At 38.3% G+C, this 21,292-nt stretch overlaps 1 protein-coding gene across 4 annotated transcripts in view; it reads right to left on the bottom strand.

Annotated features, from left to right (window-relative positions):
• Positions 1 to 21,292, bottom strand: part of LOC102500602 (cell surface glycoprotein CD200 receptor 1) — a 48,157-nt gene that overhangs the window by 14,831 nt on the left and 12,034 nt on the right. The window contains exons 2-4 of one of the 4 annotated variants that reach the window (XM_006155119.3): positions 7,901 to 7,969; positions 4,042 to 4,107; positions 774 to 842 (exon numbers count right to left, since the gene is read on the bottom strand). In XM_006155119.3, the coding sequence (XP_006155181.1) occupies positions 774 to 842; positions 4,042 to 4,107; positions 7,901 to 7,969 (204 nt within the window). The remainder of the gene's footprint in view (positions 1 to 773; positions 843 to 4,041; positions 4,108 to 7,900; positions 7,970 to 21,292) is intronic. The other 3 variants (XM_014590371.2, XM_006155120.3, XM_027774459.1) reach the window with 3 other exon arrangements.

Genomic DNA, 21,292 nt, shown 5'->3' with positions numbered 1-21,292 from the left:
CCGCCCCAGGCTGCTTCCACCGGTCAAACATTCGAGTATCTTTCTCCCTTGTACTTTAGACCACAATGATTCACCAGCCTTCTTTTCTCATCATTCATGGTTCTGGGCAGGCTCACAAGCCACACTCTCTAATACATGGATTTTGTTTATAGCAATCTTCTATTACACCTTGTAATGTAGTACCCGGAGTCTCAGTCCACCTTCAGTACTAGACTATATATACTACTTAAAGATAGCGTAGATTTTCTTCACCTTTGTAGCTTCTATTTTACCAAGCATGTTGCTCTGTATTGGTAAGAAATCTATAGCTTATCTTGGGTTTTTGTTATTATTGTTGAATTAAATTAGCCAAGTAGGTCCTTGCATGATCTCAAGCAACAGTGTATAGAAAGGAGTGTCTATGAAAACTACTCACAGAACAGAACCAGCAGGTAACCAGTGGCTAAGGTGCTGGACTTCCACATGTCTAACATGGTCCAAGTCCCAGATCTGGTGGCTTGAAAATCACACTGGGCGTGTGTGCATGTGTGCCCAAAATCCCAGGAGGAGACCGAGGAGGGATTGCGTCATTGCCATTCCCCTGGAAGGGTGATTTCTCACTTTCCTATCACTGTCTCCGACTCTATCCCGCAAGTGCACATGCCATGCCCTATGGCAAAAGCCTTAAAAAAATTATTCACAGGAAAACAATAAAATAAATATTTCTTCTACTGGTCCAACTCTCTCCCCCCAACTATCAAACAAAATCAATTAAGATTAAATGAGCACTTTACCTTCAGCAGAAACCATTTTTTGCTTTGGACTTTCCGAGTGTGTTGTCAGAGATGAATTATTATAAAAAGCTGAAAGGAAATTTAGAGAAGAAATATAGAGAAAATTAAGAAAAGAGATTTCCTGAAATGAGTGGAGGTTCCTGATTTCATGTAAGATAATCATACAAAAATTCAACTCTTTAAATTAATAACCACACGCAAAAAGCATCAATCTTTTTATGAAAGTCTTCACAACTACTGTAACTACGTAAACACATGCATATCAAGATTTTTAAATTCCTTATACACAATTATGAATAAATGACGCATCCAGATCAGGCCCTTCTAGTCTTTTGACAGTCACTCCCACTTCTAATGAGTGGAAGAGTTCACAATGCGGTGTCCAAGGGTGGATTTCCATTCCCAAAACTCTTATGGAAAAGACCCTAATAAAATTACCTAGATTGTTTTCCTATTATGGAAAAGAATTTCCTATTGTGGAAAAAAAAATATTACCTAGAATTGTTTTCCTGTTATGGAAATGACCCTAGTAAAATTACCTCGTATTGCTGAATAGATATAAAAATTCCTGTTTCAAACATGTAGCTGAACTTGGAAAAACAGTAAAGGAAACCCTCCAAAGCCAAAGATGATAAGGGATCAGGAAACCATGAGCTCTTTCATTGATCTCAATACAGTGGACATTTTGTTTTTAATTACTTGGATGAGTTTAAATTCATCAAGACCTGTTTCATGGCTCACTATATAGTCTACCTTGGTAAATACCCACGTGTAACAGTAAGGAATGTGTATCCCCCTATGGCAGTGCTATTTTTTTTTTCATTTTACTCATTTCTTCCATGAGAGACAAAGATACAGTTACCCCCAACAGGGTTTTTATGCCATGATCCACTCCCAGCTTCAGCCAACCCGAATGAGGGGCAAGCACGAGCCCAGCAAGTTCAGCAAGGTCCTGGGACATCAAACCTAAACCTTCCCTGTGTGAGTCGGTTATGTCACCACTGCATCACTGCCTGCCCTGTGAGAGTTCATTTTATGGGTCACCTTGGCTACATCAATCATTCAATAAAACACTAATCTCATTATTGCTGGCAAAGTATTTTGTGGATGTGATTAATATCGATAATCAGTTGATTTAAAGTAAAAGAGATTACCCTCAAGAAAGCAGATGGACTTCTCCAATCAGTTGTAAGATCTTAAGAATAAAACTAAGGATTTTCTGAACAAGAAAAAAATTCTGCCTTAAGACTATAGTAATAGTTTCTGTCCAAGAGTTTCCAGATTGCCAGCCCACCATATACATGTTAAATGTAGCCTCCACAATTGCATACGTCCACTCCTTGAATACAGAGACACACACATATGTGTGTATATACACATTGTATATACACATATACATATATATATTTTTCCCACTGGTTATGTTTCTGTGTTAGGACCCTGATACAGATCTTGGTAACATGAATAGGTCTAGAGGAACAGAATATTAAGGGTCAGTTTTCTGAATTGGCTTTGGGTTTTCATAAATTAGCTTTCTAATCATGTTATACTTAAAATCACTAGTAATGCAATTTCTAGTGGTAAAATGGGCATTGATAATGCATAGCATAAAGTGTAATAGGGATATGTAAAGTATCACCTTTGGATATACCAAATCAAATACTTATAAAAGGCAAAGTTTGGGGTGTATTTGAATATCTTAGCATAATGAGATTGGTTGGTTTCTCCTAACTACAAAGGACAAAGTGGGGTGAGTGCAGGAATGGGTAAGTCCTGGATGTCGTATTTCCAGCTCAAGTTCTGAATAAATGTCCTGAAATTTTCTGTGTCTGTCCTAAAAGAAATGGTTGTGACATCAATACTAAGATTTCTGATGATTAAACTTTACCCTGCAAATGGTTGAATCACAAATTGAATTCCTCACCTTGTAGGGTATTGTCACTATAACAGAGGATAAGCAATGGAAAGAAATGGGATCCTGAAAATTGACATGAGGATATATGATCAGGTCCCACTGAAGCTGAGGACATCAAATCCCTAATTTCTGCTTTTGTCCCCCCACCAGATGCCATCCTTTCATCTGCATCTGAAAAGGTTGACCATAGTTCACCTGACAAAATTATAATGGCTTTCATAAGGAAATTGTCATAAATGACACAATTTATTCTCTTCAGGATCTGCTCCTTTCACTTCTAGGATATATATATATATTTTTTTTTTTTGAGAGGTTTTTGCTATAGGGCGCGTGTGCTCGCCAGACAGAGACACAGAGACAGAAAGCGAGCAATCACCCACCAGGGGGGATGGTCACGCTGCAATCCCTTCTCCTCCATTCTCCTCTTGGGATCTTGGGCATGCACGCACACGCGCCCGGCGTGAGTTTTAAGCCACCAGGTCTAGGACGCGAACTGCGGTTGACTACGTGGGGGGGTCTAACTGCTGGTTCCCGCTCCTTTCACTTCTCATTGCTTACAGATCTTAGAATCAAGTTCCATGAGGGTATGATATTATCAAATATAGTCTTTGGGTGTCTAGTTACTCATATGTATACTCTGAAATAGTTTAGCTGTGAAATTTGTTCACAGATTGTGTTTCTCGATGTTCAAACTAATTATCAGGATTAAATATAAAAGTTGACCAATTTTGATCATCTTTTAAAATAAAAATGAAGACTTGCAACCTATGAACACACTCTAACATAGAACCTCATGCTTCCCATAAATTAACATAACGTGCCGTACTAGAGGTTTGCTGAGAGGTAACTGGTCAACCAAAGTATCTATCACAACTCACCTATAACAGAGGTAAGTGTCAATGGTGCCATTGTAACACGAGCAGAACCAGCTAAGGTTGGCAAACTTTTCACATTGATGAAGTTTGTTTTTGCTAAACTGCATTTAATCTTTTCCTCTCCTATGTTATTTCACCTATTTCATCTGAGGTACTCATGCCCTCACATTTCATGTCCAAATAAAGATCACATAACTAGATGAAGAAAGAGGTAATACTTTAATTCAGATCTGAGAGGCAGTTAAATCCTCACCCTTTCCATTGCTCCAATATGACAAAAGTTTAAAGGCGAGCAAGAACGAGGCTTGTGAACAACTAGTGGTCGGGTCATTCAGAGTCCATTCTGCTTCAGTACTCAGATCACCATAATCTTTAGACTAGACAAGGCTGGCCTTCAGCTAGGCCATCAGCTAATGTTTCTAACAAAGCTCAAATCTCCAGCCCCTAATTGCTGGCCGATAGATAAGAAGCATATTACCTTCTGTTGGAGGTACTGAATTATTCAATGTTGTCTCCTTTCCATTTGTACAGGAACTATTTAAAGCTGAAAATATAAACAGGAGTAAATAAAATCAATGTGATATACTGAAATAGAGTGGAAGTAATTTTTTTCACAAAGGTATATTCAATGTAACAAACAGCCATAACTAAAGTGATACAAAATGGAAATGAGAGTTATGCCATCATAAAAGGAAAAAAAAAAAAAACATGTTACGTGTCTTGAAGATAGCATCTATAAGCTATTTCTCACTTAGGAAACACTTTATTTTGTTAACAATTGTGTACAATGTAATCCTGCTTCCACTCCATCTTCTTTCTCTAGCCACAATGGATTGGTCCAGTGTGGTCACCTTAAATCATCTTGTCTGATTATAATCCTTTCTCTATATGCCTCCTCCAAGTTGAAGTTGTTGGGTCCAGTGGTGGGCACCTAACTCAGAAGGACAAAGTCCTTTCTCAAGAATTTTAGAATCAGAACTGAGAAGAGTTCATATATCTCTCCTCTTCCCCTATTTTTTCTGGTTATAAAAGAAAAATGGTAAAAATGAAGCAGAAACAGAGAGGACTTGAGATGAGAGTCTTCACCTAGTTCTTCTTCTAATTCCACAGTTCCTGACAGTCACATGCATTCTTTTGTCAGAATTCCATAGAGTTTTTACAATCAGGGTAGTCAAAATCTACTTCAAACTCTGTTTCAGAAAAGCCATTGTATGTAGTGGAAAAGAAAAGAAAAGAAAAAAGAAAAGAAAAAAAGAAAGGAAAAGAAAAGAACAGAAGAGAAAGAAATAGAGGAGAGAAAGAAAGAAGAAGGAAAAAAGAGAAAAAAGAAAGAGAAAGAAAGGAAGAATGAAAAAGAAAGAAGGATGCTTGAGAATTTTTCCCCAATTAAGATCAAACACCAAAACCACAGATCCAGAAAGCTCAGAAAACACCAAACAAAATAACTGCTGAAAAAGCTACACCTAAGAATATCATTTTCAAACTACAAAAACTCAAAAAAGAGAAAAAAATATTTTTCCGGGGAGGGGGAATTTTATCTAAAAAGGAGTAAAAAATAATAGTATACCCAACTTCTTAGAAATGATGCTAGCAAGAAGAAGTAAAGGAAATATTTAATGTTGAGAGGGAAAAACTCAGCAACCTAGAATTTCATATACTACATAATTATTCTTCAAAAGTGAAAAACAAATGAAGATTTTCAAAAATGAGTGAATTTGTTGCCAATAAACCTACCTTGGAAGACAATGTGAAATGTTAAGAGAAATTCTTTACAGAGAAGGAAAATGACATAGGTCAGAAAGTTAGGTCTATCTGTGGAAAGGTAGAGCATTGGAGAAAAAAACAAATGAAGGTCAAATAAAATTTATCTTTCTTATTCTTAATTAATCTAACAAATAGTAGCTTATACAAAATCATTATAGCAAAAATGAAAATGATTATGTGTGTTGATATGCATGCACTTCAAAAAGTTCACAGAAAATGGAATTTAGTAAGAGTTTATTCTGGTGCAAAAAATTGAAATTTATGTATAGTTGTTTCATAATACACACTTTACCTAATACACATAATATACACGTATCTTCAGGAAGTTAAGAGTTAGAGTTAGGATTAGGGTTAGCTGTCCTTTAGCAGGCAATAGATAATTAACCTATGTACATACACCCAATGGAACATCATGAAGTACTAAAAGGAAATGAGCTATCAAGACGTGGAGGAGCCTTAAATGCGTATTACTAAGTGAGAGAGGCCAATATGACAAGGCTACATATTCAACTATTTAAACTACATAACACTGGAAGAAGAAAAACTACAGGGACAATGAAATATCAGAAGTTTCCAAGGGCTAGAAGGAGGGAAGAATAAATTAAGTGGAACCTAGAGGATTTTTAGGGCAGTAAAACTGCACCGCGCGATGCTATTACAGAACGACTGACACATGTCATTGTACATTTGTTGAAACCCATAAATATCTAACACCAAGGGTGAACGCTAATGCAATCTACAGACTTTGGGTGATAATAATGATGTGTCGATGTAAATTCATCAATTATAACAGATATACCACTCTAGTACAGAATGTCGATAATGGGGGAAATCCTGCATTTGTAGAGGAAGAGGTATATGGGAAATGTCTGTACTTCCCATTCAATTTACTATGAACTTACTACTGCTCTTAAAAATAAAGACTATTAAATATTATCTTCTTTGTATTTCTTGAGTTCATTTATTTTTTCCACGTGAGAGAGAAATCCCCCAACAGCATCTTTACGCAGTGATCTACCCGCAGCCTCAGTCAGTCCACATGGGGGCACTCGTGCACGGTCCCAGAAGACACACAGAATCCTCAGGACACAGCCTGGGACCCTCCATGTGGGTCCAGTGTTGCAGTGTTTTGTTACCACTGCGTCACCACAGTGGGCTCCTGTTAATTTTTTTTTTTAATTTAAAAGTTTATTTTAATGACAAATAAGGACTTGAGGTAGAAGATACAGAACATAAATCACTAATTCCTGTTAAGACTTGCCTTTTAAAAGCTACTCTGGAGTAACCAATCTGTGTTTCAATAATTGAATTTAAAGATATTTAGAGGGACGAGCAGATGGCATAATGATTACATCACTGGAATTCCACATAGTCGACTGTGGTTCAAGTCCTAGACCGGGCATCTTGAAAATCATGCTGGGCACATGTGTGCATGTGTCCAAGATCCCGAGAGGAGAATGGAGGAGAAGGGATTGGAGCATGGCCATTCCATCTTGGGGGTGGGGGGGGTGGGTGATTTCTTGCTTTCTGTCTATTTCTCTGGTGAGCACATGCACCCTATAGTAAAAATTTCTCTCAAAAATAAATCTAGATATATCATGAGTTTGCTTAGTGACCACATTCTTTAAATAGCTGTTAAATAAGTATAGAAATATTTTGAGAATGAAAAATTTAACAATATCTTTAAACATAATGTCATTAGATAATATAGTCTATAATTACACATAAGCCATTCAAGATCCTAAAATGTAAAAACTATATGTGATCCATTTGTGGTGATGAAAGCAGTAAGGTGTCATTGCACAAGGCTGGGGCCATACAGAAGGACCACGTTCAGCTCCCAGACTAACCTAAACAGGTTGAATACCTGGTGGTACAAACCCGTAATCCTGGCTAACTGGGAAGCTGGGGTAGAAGGACTGCAATACACAAGACCCTATGAAATATTCCTCCTTTCTCTCATATAAAGACTGTATGGCCATTATCATTCAAAGAAATGCTACTTGGGGCCAGTAGGTAGCATGGTGGTTAAGGCACTGGATTCCCACATGGTTGACAATGGTTCAAGTCCCAGATATGGTGACTTGAAATTCATGCCAGGCATGCATGGATGTGTGCCCAAAATCCTAGGAAGAGAATGGAGAAGGGATGGCTGCATAGCCATCCCCTAAGAGGGATGATTGTGGGACCAGCAGTTAGCGTAATGGCTATGTCACTGGACTCCCACGTAGTCGACTGCGGTTCGAGTCCTGGACCCAGTGGCTTAAACTCACGCCAGGCATGTGTGTGTGCGTGCCCATGATCCCGAGAGGAGAATGGAGGAGAAGAGATTGTGGCGTGGCCATCCTCCCTGGAGGGTGATTTCTCGCTTTCTGTCTCTCTGTCTCTCTCTGTCTGTCTGGCGAGCGTCCACGCCCTATAGCAAAAACCTCTCCAAAAAAAAAAAAAAGAGGAATGATTTCTCAATTTCCCTCTCACTGTCTTTGTCTCTGTCTCTCTTTCTCTTCCTGGAAAGCGCATGTGCCCTATGGCAAATACTTTTCAAAAAGATAAAGAAAAGAAAGAAATGTTACCTAAAGTGCTGTTGTCCTTCCTTGTTTGTGACATTAATGAGTTACTTTGTTGAACAGCACCTTCCACTTCTGAAAAGAGATGCATGGTAGGGAGAAATACACACCAATAGATCTGACTCCTAGTTACAGTCACATTTTCTCACATTCTTCAGGTCATATTTGGGTTGCAGTTGCCAATGAGCACATACATTATGAATGAAAAACAAAATTAGCACAGCAATTGTCTAGTGAAATTCTCCCTGGACTGAACTTGGACCCACTCTCCCCACCTGTTCAGCCATCCCGTGCTTTAGGCCCATGGTGCCCCTCACCACCATCCTGCTTTAAATCTCTGACGAGACTGCGGGGAGATAGGCATGCCTCTAAACTGCCAATAGGAATGAAAGATGTTGCAACCTGGATGGAGGGAAATTTGGCAATATAGCAAAGTTACGCATGCAGTTTCCTTTTAACCCAGCAGTTCTGCTTCTCGGAATGTATCCCAAAGATACACAGGCAGGGTATGAGAAGAAAATGTGCACAAGGCTATGCATTACAATCATGTTTGTAATAGCAAATCTTTCAGAATTAACCCAAATATTCATTCACAGGGGGCTGATTCACTAAACACAAAATGAAGTATAATAAAACTCTTTAAAAAGAGTGAGGAAAAGCTCTATAAACTATCATGTCGTGCTCTTCACAATACATCGTCAAGTGACAGAAACAGAGAGATGAAAGTGCACATAGCACACTACCACTTACGTAAGACAGGCTGGAGGAATGCGTGTGTGCGTGTGTGCGGTGTGTGTGTGTGTTTAGGGTTTTTTTTGTGCTTATAATTTCAAAACTGAAAGTATAAAATGGGACAGGAATAAAAATAAGATGCCTGTAAATATACCTCATTTTATAGATTCGACTTTGGAACCAAATCTTTTATGCAACTGATATAATATTAACGGCATTGGCCTAATTGATGTTCATTGACAGTAAACCAGCATCTGCAGAATACACATTCTTTTCAAACACTCATGGCATAATCACTTCGTTTGACCACATTATAGGCCACAAAACAAGTCTCAAAAAACTACATAACTGAATCATACAAAAGATATCCTCCAACCTAAACAGAATTAAGTTGGACATTAACCGTAATATTTTAATACCAAATATTTGGAGATCAAACATATTTCTAAGTAGTTCTTTGGCAGAAAAGGAAATGCATAAGGAAATTAGAGAATATTTTGACTAGATGATGATAAAAGCACAATATACTGGGCCAGCCTGCAGTCTAGGGGTTAAGGTGACTGGATCTCACATGGCTGGCTACAGGATTTGAGTCCCAGACTCGGCAGCTTGCAAAATATGCTGGGCACATGTGTGTACATGCCCCCAAATTTCAAAATCAAGGATATATGAGGAAGGGTTTATGGCATAAGAGTGTTCTCTCTCTCTCCCTCTCTCTCTCTCTCTCTCTCTGTCCCCCTTGCAAACACATGCACCCTCTGGCAAATTTAAAAAAATAATAATACAGCATGCCAACATTTGATAGGCAGCAAATGCAGTATTTACAGAAAAATTAGTACCTTTAGTGCTAATCAATGAAGAAGAAACAGGCACCGTCAACGTGACATGGGCTACTGAGATGCCGGGCCCCACAGGCCAGGACCACATGGGACGCCCCCACTCAGTACCAGACCTAACCTAAGTCTAGGTCCAGTGCTGTGAGCCTATCACCCTCCCCGAGTATGTCAGGTACATGCATGGCCTCAAACCAAAGCTGGCAGAGGGGCAGATAGCAGCATCAGCACACTTTTGGGAGTGCTGTATCTTTGTCTCTCTCTCTGTCCCGCTCTCTGTTTCTTTCACTCATGGAAGAAAAACAAACTTTTTAAAACATTCGGTAACATAGATGAAATGGCCAAATTCACTGAAAGATAACAGCATTCAAAGCTTTTTTTTTTTTTGGAGAGGTTTTTGCTATAGGGCACGTGGACTCACCAGAAAGACAGAGAGAGACAGAGACAGAAACTGTGAAATCACTGCCCAGGGGGGATGGCCATGCCGCAATCCCTTCTCCTCCATTCTCTTCTTAGGATCTTGGACACGCACGCACACATGCCCGGCATGAGTTTAAGCCACCGGGTCTGGGACTTGAACCGCAGTCGACTACATGGGAGCTCAGTGACATACCCATTATACCAACTGCTGGTCCCAAAGCTTTTTAAAAAATAAATACATTGGGCCAGCCCTACAGCTCAACAGGTAAGCACAGCATATTGGGAACCAACTACTATACAGTCAATCTCAGCTGAAATCCCAGCCAGGTGACTTAGAAAACATGCTGACACTTGTGGGTGTGTGCCTCAAATCCTGACAGGACAGAGAAATGGAGGAAAAAGGATTGCAGCATGACCTTGCTCTACTGGGAGATAGTCTCTCTCTCTCTCATGCATACATATATGCAAACATACACTCGCTCTGGCAGTTAAAAATAGAACAAATCATCTGAGGAATCATACATCTTTAGAGTCTGAATTTATTGTCAGAAAAATCTTCCCATCATATTGGCTATGCTGACAAATTTTTAAAAATTATGTAAGGAAAAATTAATTCTAATCTTACACACAAATGCTTTCAGAAAGTCAATAAGGAGGGAAACATTTCCAAGCTTATTTTATGAGAGCAGAATTAACTATCTATGAAGCAAAATATCTCATTGGCTGGGAAGACTCAATATTGTTAAAATGCCTATTCTCCTCAAATTGGTTTATAAATTTAGCCTCAATCAAAATACAATAAGTTTTTTGTGAAAATTGAGAATTTGATTCTAAAATTTGCATGGGGATACAAACCTAGGTAACCAAAACAATTTTTTAAAAAGAACAACAGGGACCAGCAGTTAGCGTAATGGCTATGTCGCTGGACTCCCTCGTAGCTGATCATGGTTCGCGATCCGGACCCGGTGGTTTAAAACTCACGCTGGGCGCGTGTGCGTGCGTGCCCAAGATCCCGAGAGGAGAATGGAGGAGAAGGGATTGCGGCGTGACCATCCCCCCTGGGGGGCGATTTCTCGCTTTCTGTCTCTCTGTCTCTCTGCCTGTCTGGCGAGTGCACGCGCTCTTCGGGCGAACCCACCCCCCCTATAATAAAAAAAAAAAAAAAAAAAAAAAAAAAAGAACAACAACAAAAAACTCTACCTAAGTTCAAGCTTCACTATGAAGTGACAATAATCAAGGAAGTTTGCTATTGACTAAATGATAAATTATATAATAAAATACTTCTCAGCAATGCAAAACACTGCAACATGGACAAATCACAAACTCATTCTGTTGCACAAAACAAGACAGATAAAAGTATGCACTATATATACCACATGAAATTCTACTAAGAACATAACATTCTAAGTAAATTATGGTGACAAAAAAACAGGTCAGTGGCTGCCTGCAGATCGCAGTTATCACAGGGTTGAACTAAAAAGATACATAAATAATATTAGGAAAATCATGGAAATACTTCCTATCTTATTTGTGGCAATGATCGCCAGGTATATACAACTGTCAACACTCACCAAACTGGTAGACTCCTGAAATACGCAGGCAAGAAGCCATTTTAAATCTGAGGTGTGTCCTGGCACGTTCAGGAAAACATGCTCTAAATCCCATCTTCTAGGCTCCCAAAATACTCAGACAAGAAGCCATTTTGGGGGTTTTGTTTGTTTGTTTGTTTGTTTCCTTGCTTTGGAGAGGTTTTTTCTATAGGGCACGTGCATTAGCCAGAAAGACAGAGACAGACAGAGAGACAGAAAGCGAGAAATCACCCCCCAGGGGGGATGGTCATGCCGCATTCATTCTCCTCTCGGGATCTTGGCCACGCACGCACATGTGACTGGCATGAGTTTAAGCCACCAGTCAGGAACTCAAACCATGGTCGACTACATGGGAGTCCAGTGACATAGCCATTACACTAACTCCTGGGCCCAACAAGAAGCCATTTTAAAGCTGAGATGTGTAAAGATATATGTGATTCAATATAATATAAAAAAGGTTATGATAATAAATAAAATAAAATTTTAAAAACTAATGAATTAATTAAAAATATACTAATAAAAAAAAAAAAAGCTGAGGTGTGTCCCTGGCATGTTCACAGAAGCTATGCTCTAAACTCCATCTTCTAGACTACCGAAATATGCAGACAAGGTAGGGAGACCTCTATCCTTTCTCTGTTTCTGTCTATCTGTCTGTCTCACTCTCTCTCTCTCTTTAGATTTTTTTTCTTTTTAAATTTTTAAACCACTTATCTTATCCTCAGGCTTTTTCTTTCTCTTGCTAATTTCAGAAGCCATTTAAAGTCCAGACTTTTTCATTTTTTTCATTTTTTAGCTTTATAAAAACTTTTTTGTTCTCTTTTTTTGGTTGTTTTTGTTTAGTTTTTTTTTTCTTTTCCTTTTGCTTTTTTTTTTTTTTTTATTTAACCTGCTCTTCACTTTCCACACACAGAATATCTAGATAGACATAGGTACGCAGTAGCCAAGCATCTGAATACTTTTAGATTTATTGAAATCCTCAATGCTTATTGAACCTCCTGCTTTAAGGAAGAAATTTCTTTTTATAAGCATGAATTCATAATCTCTATCTGTGGATACCACATTGCAAAGCACAGTGGAGGAAAGATTTTGTCACAGAATGACCAGAAACCACCGCAGAGGCATAAGAAATATGAGAAACCAAAAAAAAAAATCTCTCATCTAAGTGAAAAGAACAATCCTTCATCATTCACAGAAGTACAGTAGAACTGGTGGAAATGTCTGATAGAGAATTCAGAATATTCATAGTGACAAGACTAAATGAGATGCAACAGCTGAGAGACAATGAACTCCAGAACACGCAGGAGAAAAAGAGACAACAAGTTCCAGGAGGGAAGAAAATTCTTGCACTATCTGAAAGAGGAAATATCAAATTGAAGGCTGCAATTCAGGAAATCAAAACCTCCCTCGAAAGTATTAAAAGTAGATGAAGAAGATCAGATCTCAGATGTTGAAGGCAAAACCTCTGATCTAGAAAAAACAACCAAAAAAACTGAGAACCCCCAAAAATGAGAATACTATACAACAAGTACTAGATAACATTAAGTGCCCAAACATCCAGATAATCAGTATCCAGAAGGTGAAAAAACTAATAAGGGCATTGATAATCTATTCCATGAAATCTTGGAAGAAATATTTCCAAATCTAGAGAGGCATTCAAATATCCAGACCCAAGAAATACAAAGGACCCCTAATAGAATCAACCCAAGAAGATTTCTCCAAGGCACATAATAGCCAGACTGGCAAAATCCACAAAGACAAGATACTAAAATTGGGAAGAGAGAAACGTCAGATTACTTGTAAAGGTTATCCAATCAGGCTAACCTCAGACCTCTCAACAGATACAATGTGAGCAAGGAAAGAATGGGAAAATATATTCAAACTGTTAAGTGAAAAACAATTTCAACCAAAAATACTATACCCAGCAAGATTATCTTTCATATGGAAAGAAAGGATAAAGACATTCTCAGATAAACAAGACCTGAAAGAATTTGCCAAAAGCAGATCCATTCTTCAAGAAGTTCTGAAAAGATGGGACCAGCAGTTACATAATGGCTATGTCGCTGGACTCCCATGTAGTCGACCGCAGTTCGCGTCCTGGACCCGGTGGCTTAAAACTCATGCCGGGCGCGTGTGCATGTGTGTCCAAGATCCCGGGAGGAGAACGGAGGAGAAGGGATTGTGGCGCGGCCATCCCCCCTGGGGGGTGATTTCTCACTTTCTGTCTCTCTGTCTCTCTCGGCCTGTCTGGCGAGCGCACGTGCCCTATAGCGAAAAACCTCTCAAAAAAAAAAAAAAAGTTCTGAAAGGAGTGCTCTACCAGGAAAACTAAAGACACACATACAGAAATAAGAGAATAGAAAGCAACCAAAAAAATGACCAACTTAATGCTAGGAACAAGAAATATCAATAATAGCATTGAATGTTAACTTCTAGGATTTAAATGAAAAGATCAGACCACAGGAACACTGCAAATTCAACAGAAGAGAGATTAAACATAAGACTGAACTGGTGAAATAGAATTTTATGACTTTTGAGTAAGACGTTACTGATTTTTTTTCTTTATTATGCTTTGTTTTCCCAATTTAAGGATTTTGCTTTCTTCTGAGCTGTTGATAGGGTCATATATAGGTTCAAATCTTTTTTCTTCTTGATTGTTTCTTTAAATGGAAACATAAACTTTTCTTCCTTCCTGATCCCTCTGGAATTGGAAAATATTTGGGAGTATTCTTATTTTGTGGCAGAAGGGTTATTTGCATAAGTTTGATAATACCTGTTGCATTGAATCAGAAACTGGAAATACTCATTATTGGACAGGACTTTGACTGAATGTCATATCTGAAGATTAATCAGAAAACTATGGAACTAAGATAGATCTCAAGTAAGCCAACAGAAGCTCTTGGAAAGAAGGCTTAGCACCATAAACAGTTCTGCCTTGCAGAGAAGCTATAAAAAAGAATTCATACCATAAAATAACCTGGACTTTTCCAGCAATATAATCAATAGAGACTGCAAAAGAGCAAACACAACCAGATCATCTTGAGAAGACTGTGAAGGAAGAAAAAAATGGCTGATCTTTGCTAGCAGATGGAATATCACAGAATACTAGGTAGGCAGAGGTGAATTGAGGTTTGTGTGTGACTTGTGTGCTAGGCATTTGTTTTCCAACAGTCTGAGTAGTAGACATGTAAATATTTTTCTCAAAAATATTTTAAACCATACTGTTTCTGTTGTTATAGAGTCACAAACAAAATTATAACAAATATTTTAAACATTATTTTTGAAATTCAGTTTTTTTTTTAATTTTGAAACTAGTAACTGTCAAGAACTATGGAGTATGAATAAAAAATGTTTGGTATTGGGAACCAGCAGTTAGCGTGATGGCTATGTCGTTGGACTCCCACGTAGTCGACCGCAGTTCGTGTCCCGGACCCGGTGGCTTAAAACTCATGCCGGGCACGTGTGCGTGTGTGCCCAAGATCCCGAGAGGAGAATGAAGGAGAAGGTATTGCGGCGTGACTATCCCCTCTTGGGGGTGATTTCTCACTTTCTGTCTCTCTGTCTCTCTCTGTCTGTCTGGCGAGCGCACGCGCCCTATAGCAAAAAATCTCTCCAAAAAAAAATGTTTGGTATGTAGTGTAAACGTGGGAAAATGTAAAAATAAATAAATGATTAAAAATTAAATGTTTAAAATAAAAAAAGATATAGCAAAAAAAAATAAATAGAAACCAAAAAAATCACCAATCCGTACATTTTAAGTGAATGCAGTTAATTTTACATAAAGTACTCCTCAGTGAAATCGAAAGGGAATAATTAAAAATAGTATCAGAAACATCAGGTTTTAACTCACATAACTTGAGAATTTGGATCCACGCAAATAAAGACAAAACAAAATACAAGTAAAAACCTCAACACCGAAAATGTTAAAATAAAAAAAAAAAAAAAAAAGAACCTTTTCCATCTAAGTCAAAATCACCAGTAGAAGCAAGGATGTGTTGTGATTTTACTACTAGTGAAACCTCTTACTCACTTTGAGCACCAGAAGTTTCCTTTCCCAAACCATCACTGTCATATGCCTGAGCGGGCATATAATACACTACCACCCACGCAGACGTCACACAGGCATGACTGTGCAAACCAGGCTCCACAGAGGCATCCTCAGCACACACACTAAAAAGCACATGATTTTCTGATGATGTTAGACAGTTATTTTCTCTTGTGAAATACTGTGCTATGCATGCTTTACGCTAAAAAAAAATCTTTGAGGTAGGCGTTTCTGGAATTTCACCATTCTCAATAGAAACGCCTACTAACCAAAATAGATCATGCCATATTATTAATAGTTCATATTCTTAAAACAATCTTTTGTATACCTAATGTACAGCAATGGAAACAAAGAAAACTGATTTTCTGTCCTTCTTTCACTTCCTGGTCTTTTGGAAAAATTCAAAAACAGCAGTCAAGAGTCTGATAAATGAACTTCAAGCTAAAACCCTTAACTTGGGGAAAAACTATAGATTAAAAAAATGAGGCTGTGACTTACTAAGAATCATACACAATAGTCCCCTCCTAACAACAGAGGATTGGTCCCAGGGTCCCCAGAAATATCCCAAATTCACAGATGCTCAAGTCCAATGTATAAAATGGCCTAGTATTTGCATATATCCTACATGCAAACTCCCAAGGACTTTGAATCATCTCTATTTATAATATCGAATACAATGCAAATACTATGCAAATAGTTGTTATGCTGTATTGTTTTACATCTGCATTTTCATTGTTTTTTCCTCCAAACATTTTGAAACTCATTTTATAATTTCTGATTTGTATCCAGTTATTGTACATCTTTGTGGAGCACAATATGAACCTTCAAAGCACGCCTGTAGTGTGTGATTGTCAAAGCAAGGATTTTACCACATTCATCAGCAACAAGGAACATGGCATTATGTTGTGCACCTCTGGAGATTTCTTATTCTAAGTCATATTTGCTATTTCTGCATCATAATTTGGGGGGGAAACAATTTCATGAATAAATAAATCTAAAATTTTAAATAGATTTGAAAGCTTGGGATAAAAATTATTTATATGGGGCCAACCAGTGTCATGGTGGCTAAGGTAGTTAAATCCCACATGGCCGACGATGTGGTTCAAGTCTTAGACCCAGCAGCTTGAAGAACATGCTGGGCACTTGTGCATGCATGACTAAAGTCCTGAAAAGGAGAAATGGAGGAAGAGGAATTGCAGAGTGACCATCTCCCTTGAGGGCATCTTTCTTGCTTTCTTTCAACCACTCTGTTTTTCTCTCTGTGTGTCTCTCTAGTGAGAATACTGACAATATTTTTTTTAATTATTTATATTACTAAACCTCAACTAGAAGCACAAACATGGATAAATCTCAAAAATAATTTTGTGTAAATAAAAGAAATTATAAAAGGATGTACACAATACAATTTCATTTATGCCCAATACCCCAAACAAAGGCAAAATTAATTTTACTGTTGAGAACAACACAAATATATATGTGATAAAATGTAAAGAAAACAGAGAATGACTATCCCCCAGAAGAAATAATTATCCTAAAAGACAACGGCTACTTTTAGAGCAGAAGTCAGAAGATGTAACTGGGAAGAACTTGCAATAATCTGTTTCTCAACTTACGTAGGTATTCATGGTGTAATTAGTCTTTAAAATTTATACATAGAAAACTACAATATATGTTATATATGTTAATATAAAAGAAAATTAAAATAAGTACAAAGAAATACAAGAATTACAACTTAGTATTTTTTATCTTTAACGTAATTTGAGTGATTGATCATGCTATATGTTTCATGTTTTTATACCTCACAAAACTGCTTTTCATTTTTATAAATATCAATTTAGTAGCAGACAACACTGATATTAGGTGTTTAATAAACAAAATATTAAGTGGAAGCCCAAAGTTTTAAAGGAGACAGACATAGGGGAAAAAAACAAAATACCAAAATTATAGCTTAAAAAATTGATTAACAGAGACCAACAGATGGAGTAATGATTACATCGCTGGACTCCTACATAGTCAGCTTCAGTTCAAATCCCAGACCCAGTGGCTTAAAACTCACAACAGGCGCTTATGCGTGGGTGCCCAAAATCCTGAGAGGAGAATGGAGGAGAAGGGATTACAGTGTGACCCTCTCCTGGGGGGTAATTTTTTGCTTTCTGTCTCTCTGTCTCTCTCTGTCTCTCTCTGTCTCTCCAGAGAGTGTATGTCCCCTACATACAAAAAAATCGCTTTCTAAAAAAAACATTGACTAACATTTTGGCTCTTCCATGTATTACCTCAGTAATCTTCCACAGGTTACTCTCAGAAACTCAGTTTCTTCATATACATGTGAGAATTTGGTATCTGATACCAGTGGTCACTTAAATTTCTAAAGGAAAGAATGATTATTTACACTGATACATATTAGAGAACTAACTAGGCATGTAGACGGAAATGGAATCAGACTCCTATCTCACTTCTCAGGCAAAAATAAAATGAATCAAATATTTAAAAATAAAAAAAAATACTGAAAGAAAGTATGGGTCATTTTGGTTTTTTAACCTATTGATCAAGCTATTTTGTTATTTTGGGTTTCTTTTGTTGCTTTTATTTTTTTCTTTTTAATGCCAGAGGGCACACATGCAACTGAGAGACAGAGAAAAAGAGAGAGGGAAAGTATTCCCTAATGGGGGTGTTGATTTCTCAGTGTCTGTCTCTCTGTCTCTCTCTGTCTGTCTGGCGAGTGCACGTGCCCTATCGCAAAAACCTCTCCTAAATAAATAAATAAATAAATAAATAATAGTACTGAAAGAAAGTATGGGTCATTTCGGTTTTTTAATCTATTGATCAAGCTGTTTTGTTACTTGGGGTTTCTTTTGTTGCCTTTTTTTTTTTTTTCTTTTTTAATGCCAGAGGGCACACATGCAACTGAGAGACAGAGAAAAAGAGAGAGAGAAAGTATTCCCTAATGGGACCTGGTCACACTGGCTTCCTCCCCTTACCCCCATTTCTCCTCCCCAACAGGATTGTGGGCATTAGTGTGTTTTAAAGGCCAGAACTAGAACTTAAACCACAGTGAGCCATGTGGGACGGAGCTCCCCAAACACAGTACTTAACCACTGCACTGCGGGCCAGCCACTCTTTTTCTAATCTTGAAGGAGATGGGATGACCAATATCTCAGTTTAATGGATCGAGGGTTTTCCTAGGATGTGGGCCATTCAGCGCTAAAACTTTGGGGGGGGGGGAGTCCCAGGCAAACTTTAAGTTGCTCACCATTAATGAAAGAGTCTTTTTAACCCTGATGCAAAACATAGACCCCATCAAAGAGACTATTGAGAAAGTTGAGTTGACTTCAGAAAGAACTTAAAACTTATGTATAATGGGACCAGCAGTTAGTGTAATGGCTATGTCGCTGGACTCCTGTGTTGTCAACCGCAGTTCAAGTCCCAGACCCGGTGGCTTAAACACGCAGGCGTGTGTGCGTGTGTGCCCAAGATCCTGAGAGGAGAATGGAGGAGAATGGATTGTGGCCTGGCCATGCCCCCTGGGGGGGTGATTTCTCGCATTTTTGTCTCTCTGTCTTCCTGGCGAACACATGAGCCCTATAGCAAAAACTTCTCAAAAAACAAAAAAACTTATGTATGATAAAACAATGCACAAATTGATGTTGGCAAGCAAAAACCTGGGGGAGATGTGCAATACATTTAATAAACAAATACTAATTTCCATCAAAAGATATAAAGAAAGCATATGAATCAATACAAAAGAAACAGGCAACTAAAAAAATAATCTTTCATTAATTAGTATGAACAAGCTGACAAAAGATTAAGTGATATACTGATAAAGGTAACGTAACTGCTAACTATGATTCTGCTCTTCAGAAATAACAGAGAGATAAAAATAAAATGCCCAGTTCATAAAAAGAAAATATGAAGGGGGCCTGCAAGTGATGTGGTCGTTAAGGTGCTGGGCATGGCCAACCACAGTTCAAGTTCCCATCCTGGCAGCTTGCTTTCTCACTTTCTCTCTCTTTTTCTGTCTCTCTCTGGTGAGCACATATGCCCTATAACAAAACTTCAAAACAAATAATAGTAATAAAATAAGTAAAATTAAATAAAAAAGAAAATCTGAGAAATATTTTAGTTTAAGAAAACTACTATGTTCCAAATCACGAAAATTAATTTATAAATTTAATAAATCAATACAATTTTGGAAGCTAAAAATAAATAGTCATTTTCACCCAGTTATCAAGGCAATATAAACAGAAAGCCTGTACCGGCTGGCCTGGGCACAGTGCTAATAGGAGCCGCTTTGCTGGGCCTAATCGTTCTGTCTGTATGTCTATTTGCAGCGGTTACTGGCACATAGTCCACAGCTAGTTCATGCAGGCAGACTTGTTCCCTGAGCTAAGGCAGACACTGTGCAAGTGTCTGTCGATGATCAGAAGAGACAATGAGTTCAGTGAATATGTAAATATGAATACATGTGCATATTCACATATGCAAAGGTATATATATTTAATTCCATCTTTAATTTTTAAAAACTGAGACAAGAAAAAGTATTCTGGGGACCAGCAGATGTCATAATGGTTACATTGCTGGACTCCCACAAGGTCAACCGTGGTTTGAGTCCTAGACCCGGAAGCTTGAAACACGCCTGGCCACATGTGCGTGAATGCCCAAAATCCCAAGAGGAGAATGGAGAAGAAGGGACTGTGGGGTGGCCATCCTCCCCTCCACCAGGGGGTGATTTCTCACTTTTTGTTTTGCTATCTCTCTGGCAAGCACAATATAGCAATTTTTGCCCTCTAGCAAAAAATCTCCCTAAAAAAAAGTATTCGGTAGTGGGTTAATTAAATGTTACAAAAGAATATATATTAAAGAGCTTTAAAAAAAAAAAAAACTTTGAAAACTGCGTAAGTTGCCCTTTTTTGGACTGTTTATAAATGCAGACTCAGGACCGGCAGTTAGCGTAATGGTTACGTTGTTGGACTCCCATGTAGTTGACCGTGGTTCAAGTCTTGGACCCGGTGGCTTAAATTCACACCAGGTGCGTGTGTGTGTGTGCCCAGGATCCTGAGAGGAGAATGGAGGAGAAGGGATTGCAGTGTGCTCACTCCCTGGGGGGTGATTTCTCGCTTTCTGCCTCTCTGTCTCTCTCTAGCTTTCTGGCGAGCGTATGCGCCCTATAGCAAAAACCTCTCCAAAAAAACAAAAACAAAAACACACAGACTCAGTGTTACATACTTCATATGTATCATTAAACTTGAACTTAATTCTCACAGCAACCCCAGACACTAGGTAAGGGACTTTATATAAAAATCTCACCATTTTAATATTAACTGCCTGCTAAGCTGTCATTTTTAAAAATTTCTTTCTTTCATGTGCAAGAAAGATAAAGAGAGAGACAGAGAAAAAGAAACAGGAATAGAGAGACAGCACCTCAACAGGGTCTCTACAGTGATCCCCCCAAAGCCTCAGCCAGCTCCAATCACCAGCTTGCCAGCATACCCGGTGAGATCTCCAGATCTGAACTCAGAGCTTTCCCACGGAGGTCAGCCTCGCCGAGCACTGCAATTTACCACTGTGCCACTGTGCCTCCTCCTCACATTTTTATAAATATTACACAAGGCCACAAAAAGCATCTGCCAGTCATAGCCAGCCCGTGGGCTGTCAAATTGCAGCCTCTGTCATGAAAATTAGAGAAGAAACCAAAACTAGAGTCTTGAAAACATACATAATTAGCCATTATTGGAGGCAACGCGGTTAGCAAAACAGTGAACAAAAGTAGAAAGTAAATGCTGTA

This window comes from Tupaia chinensis, unplaced genomic scaffold, assembly GCF_000334495.1.
Source record: "Tupaia chinensis unplaced genomic scaffold, TupChi_1.0 Scaffold000437_1, whole genome shotgun sequence".
NCBI classification, from domain to species: Eukaryota; Metazoa; Chordata; class Mammalia; order Scandentia; family Tupaiidae; genus Tupaia; species Tupaia belangeri.
Note: the sequence above shows the minus strand (reverse complement) of the source record. Positions and strands in the feature narration are given on the sequence as shown.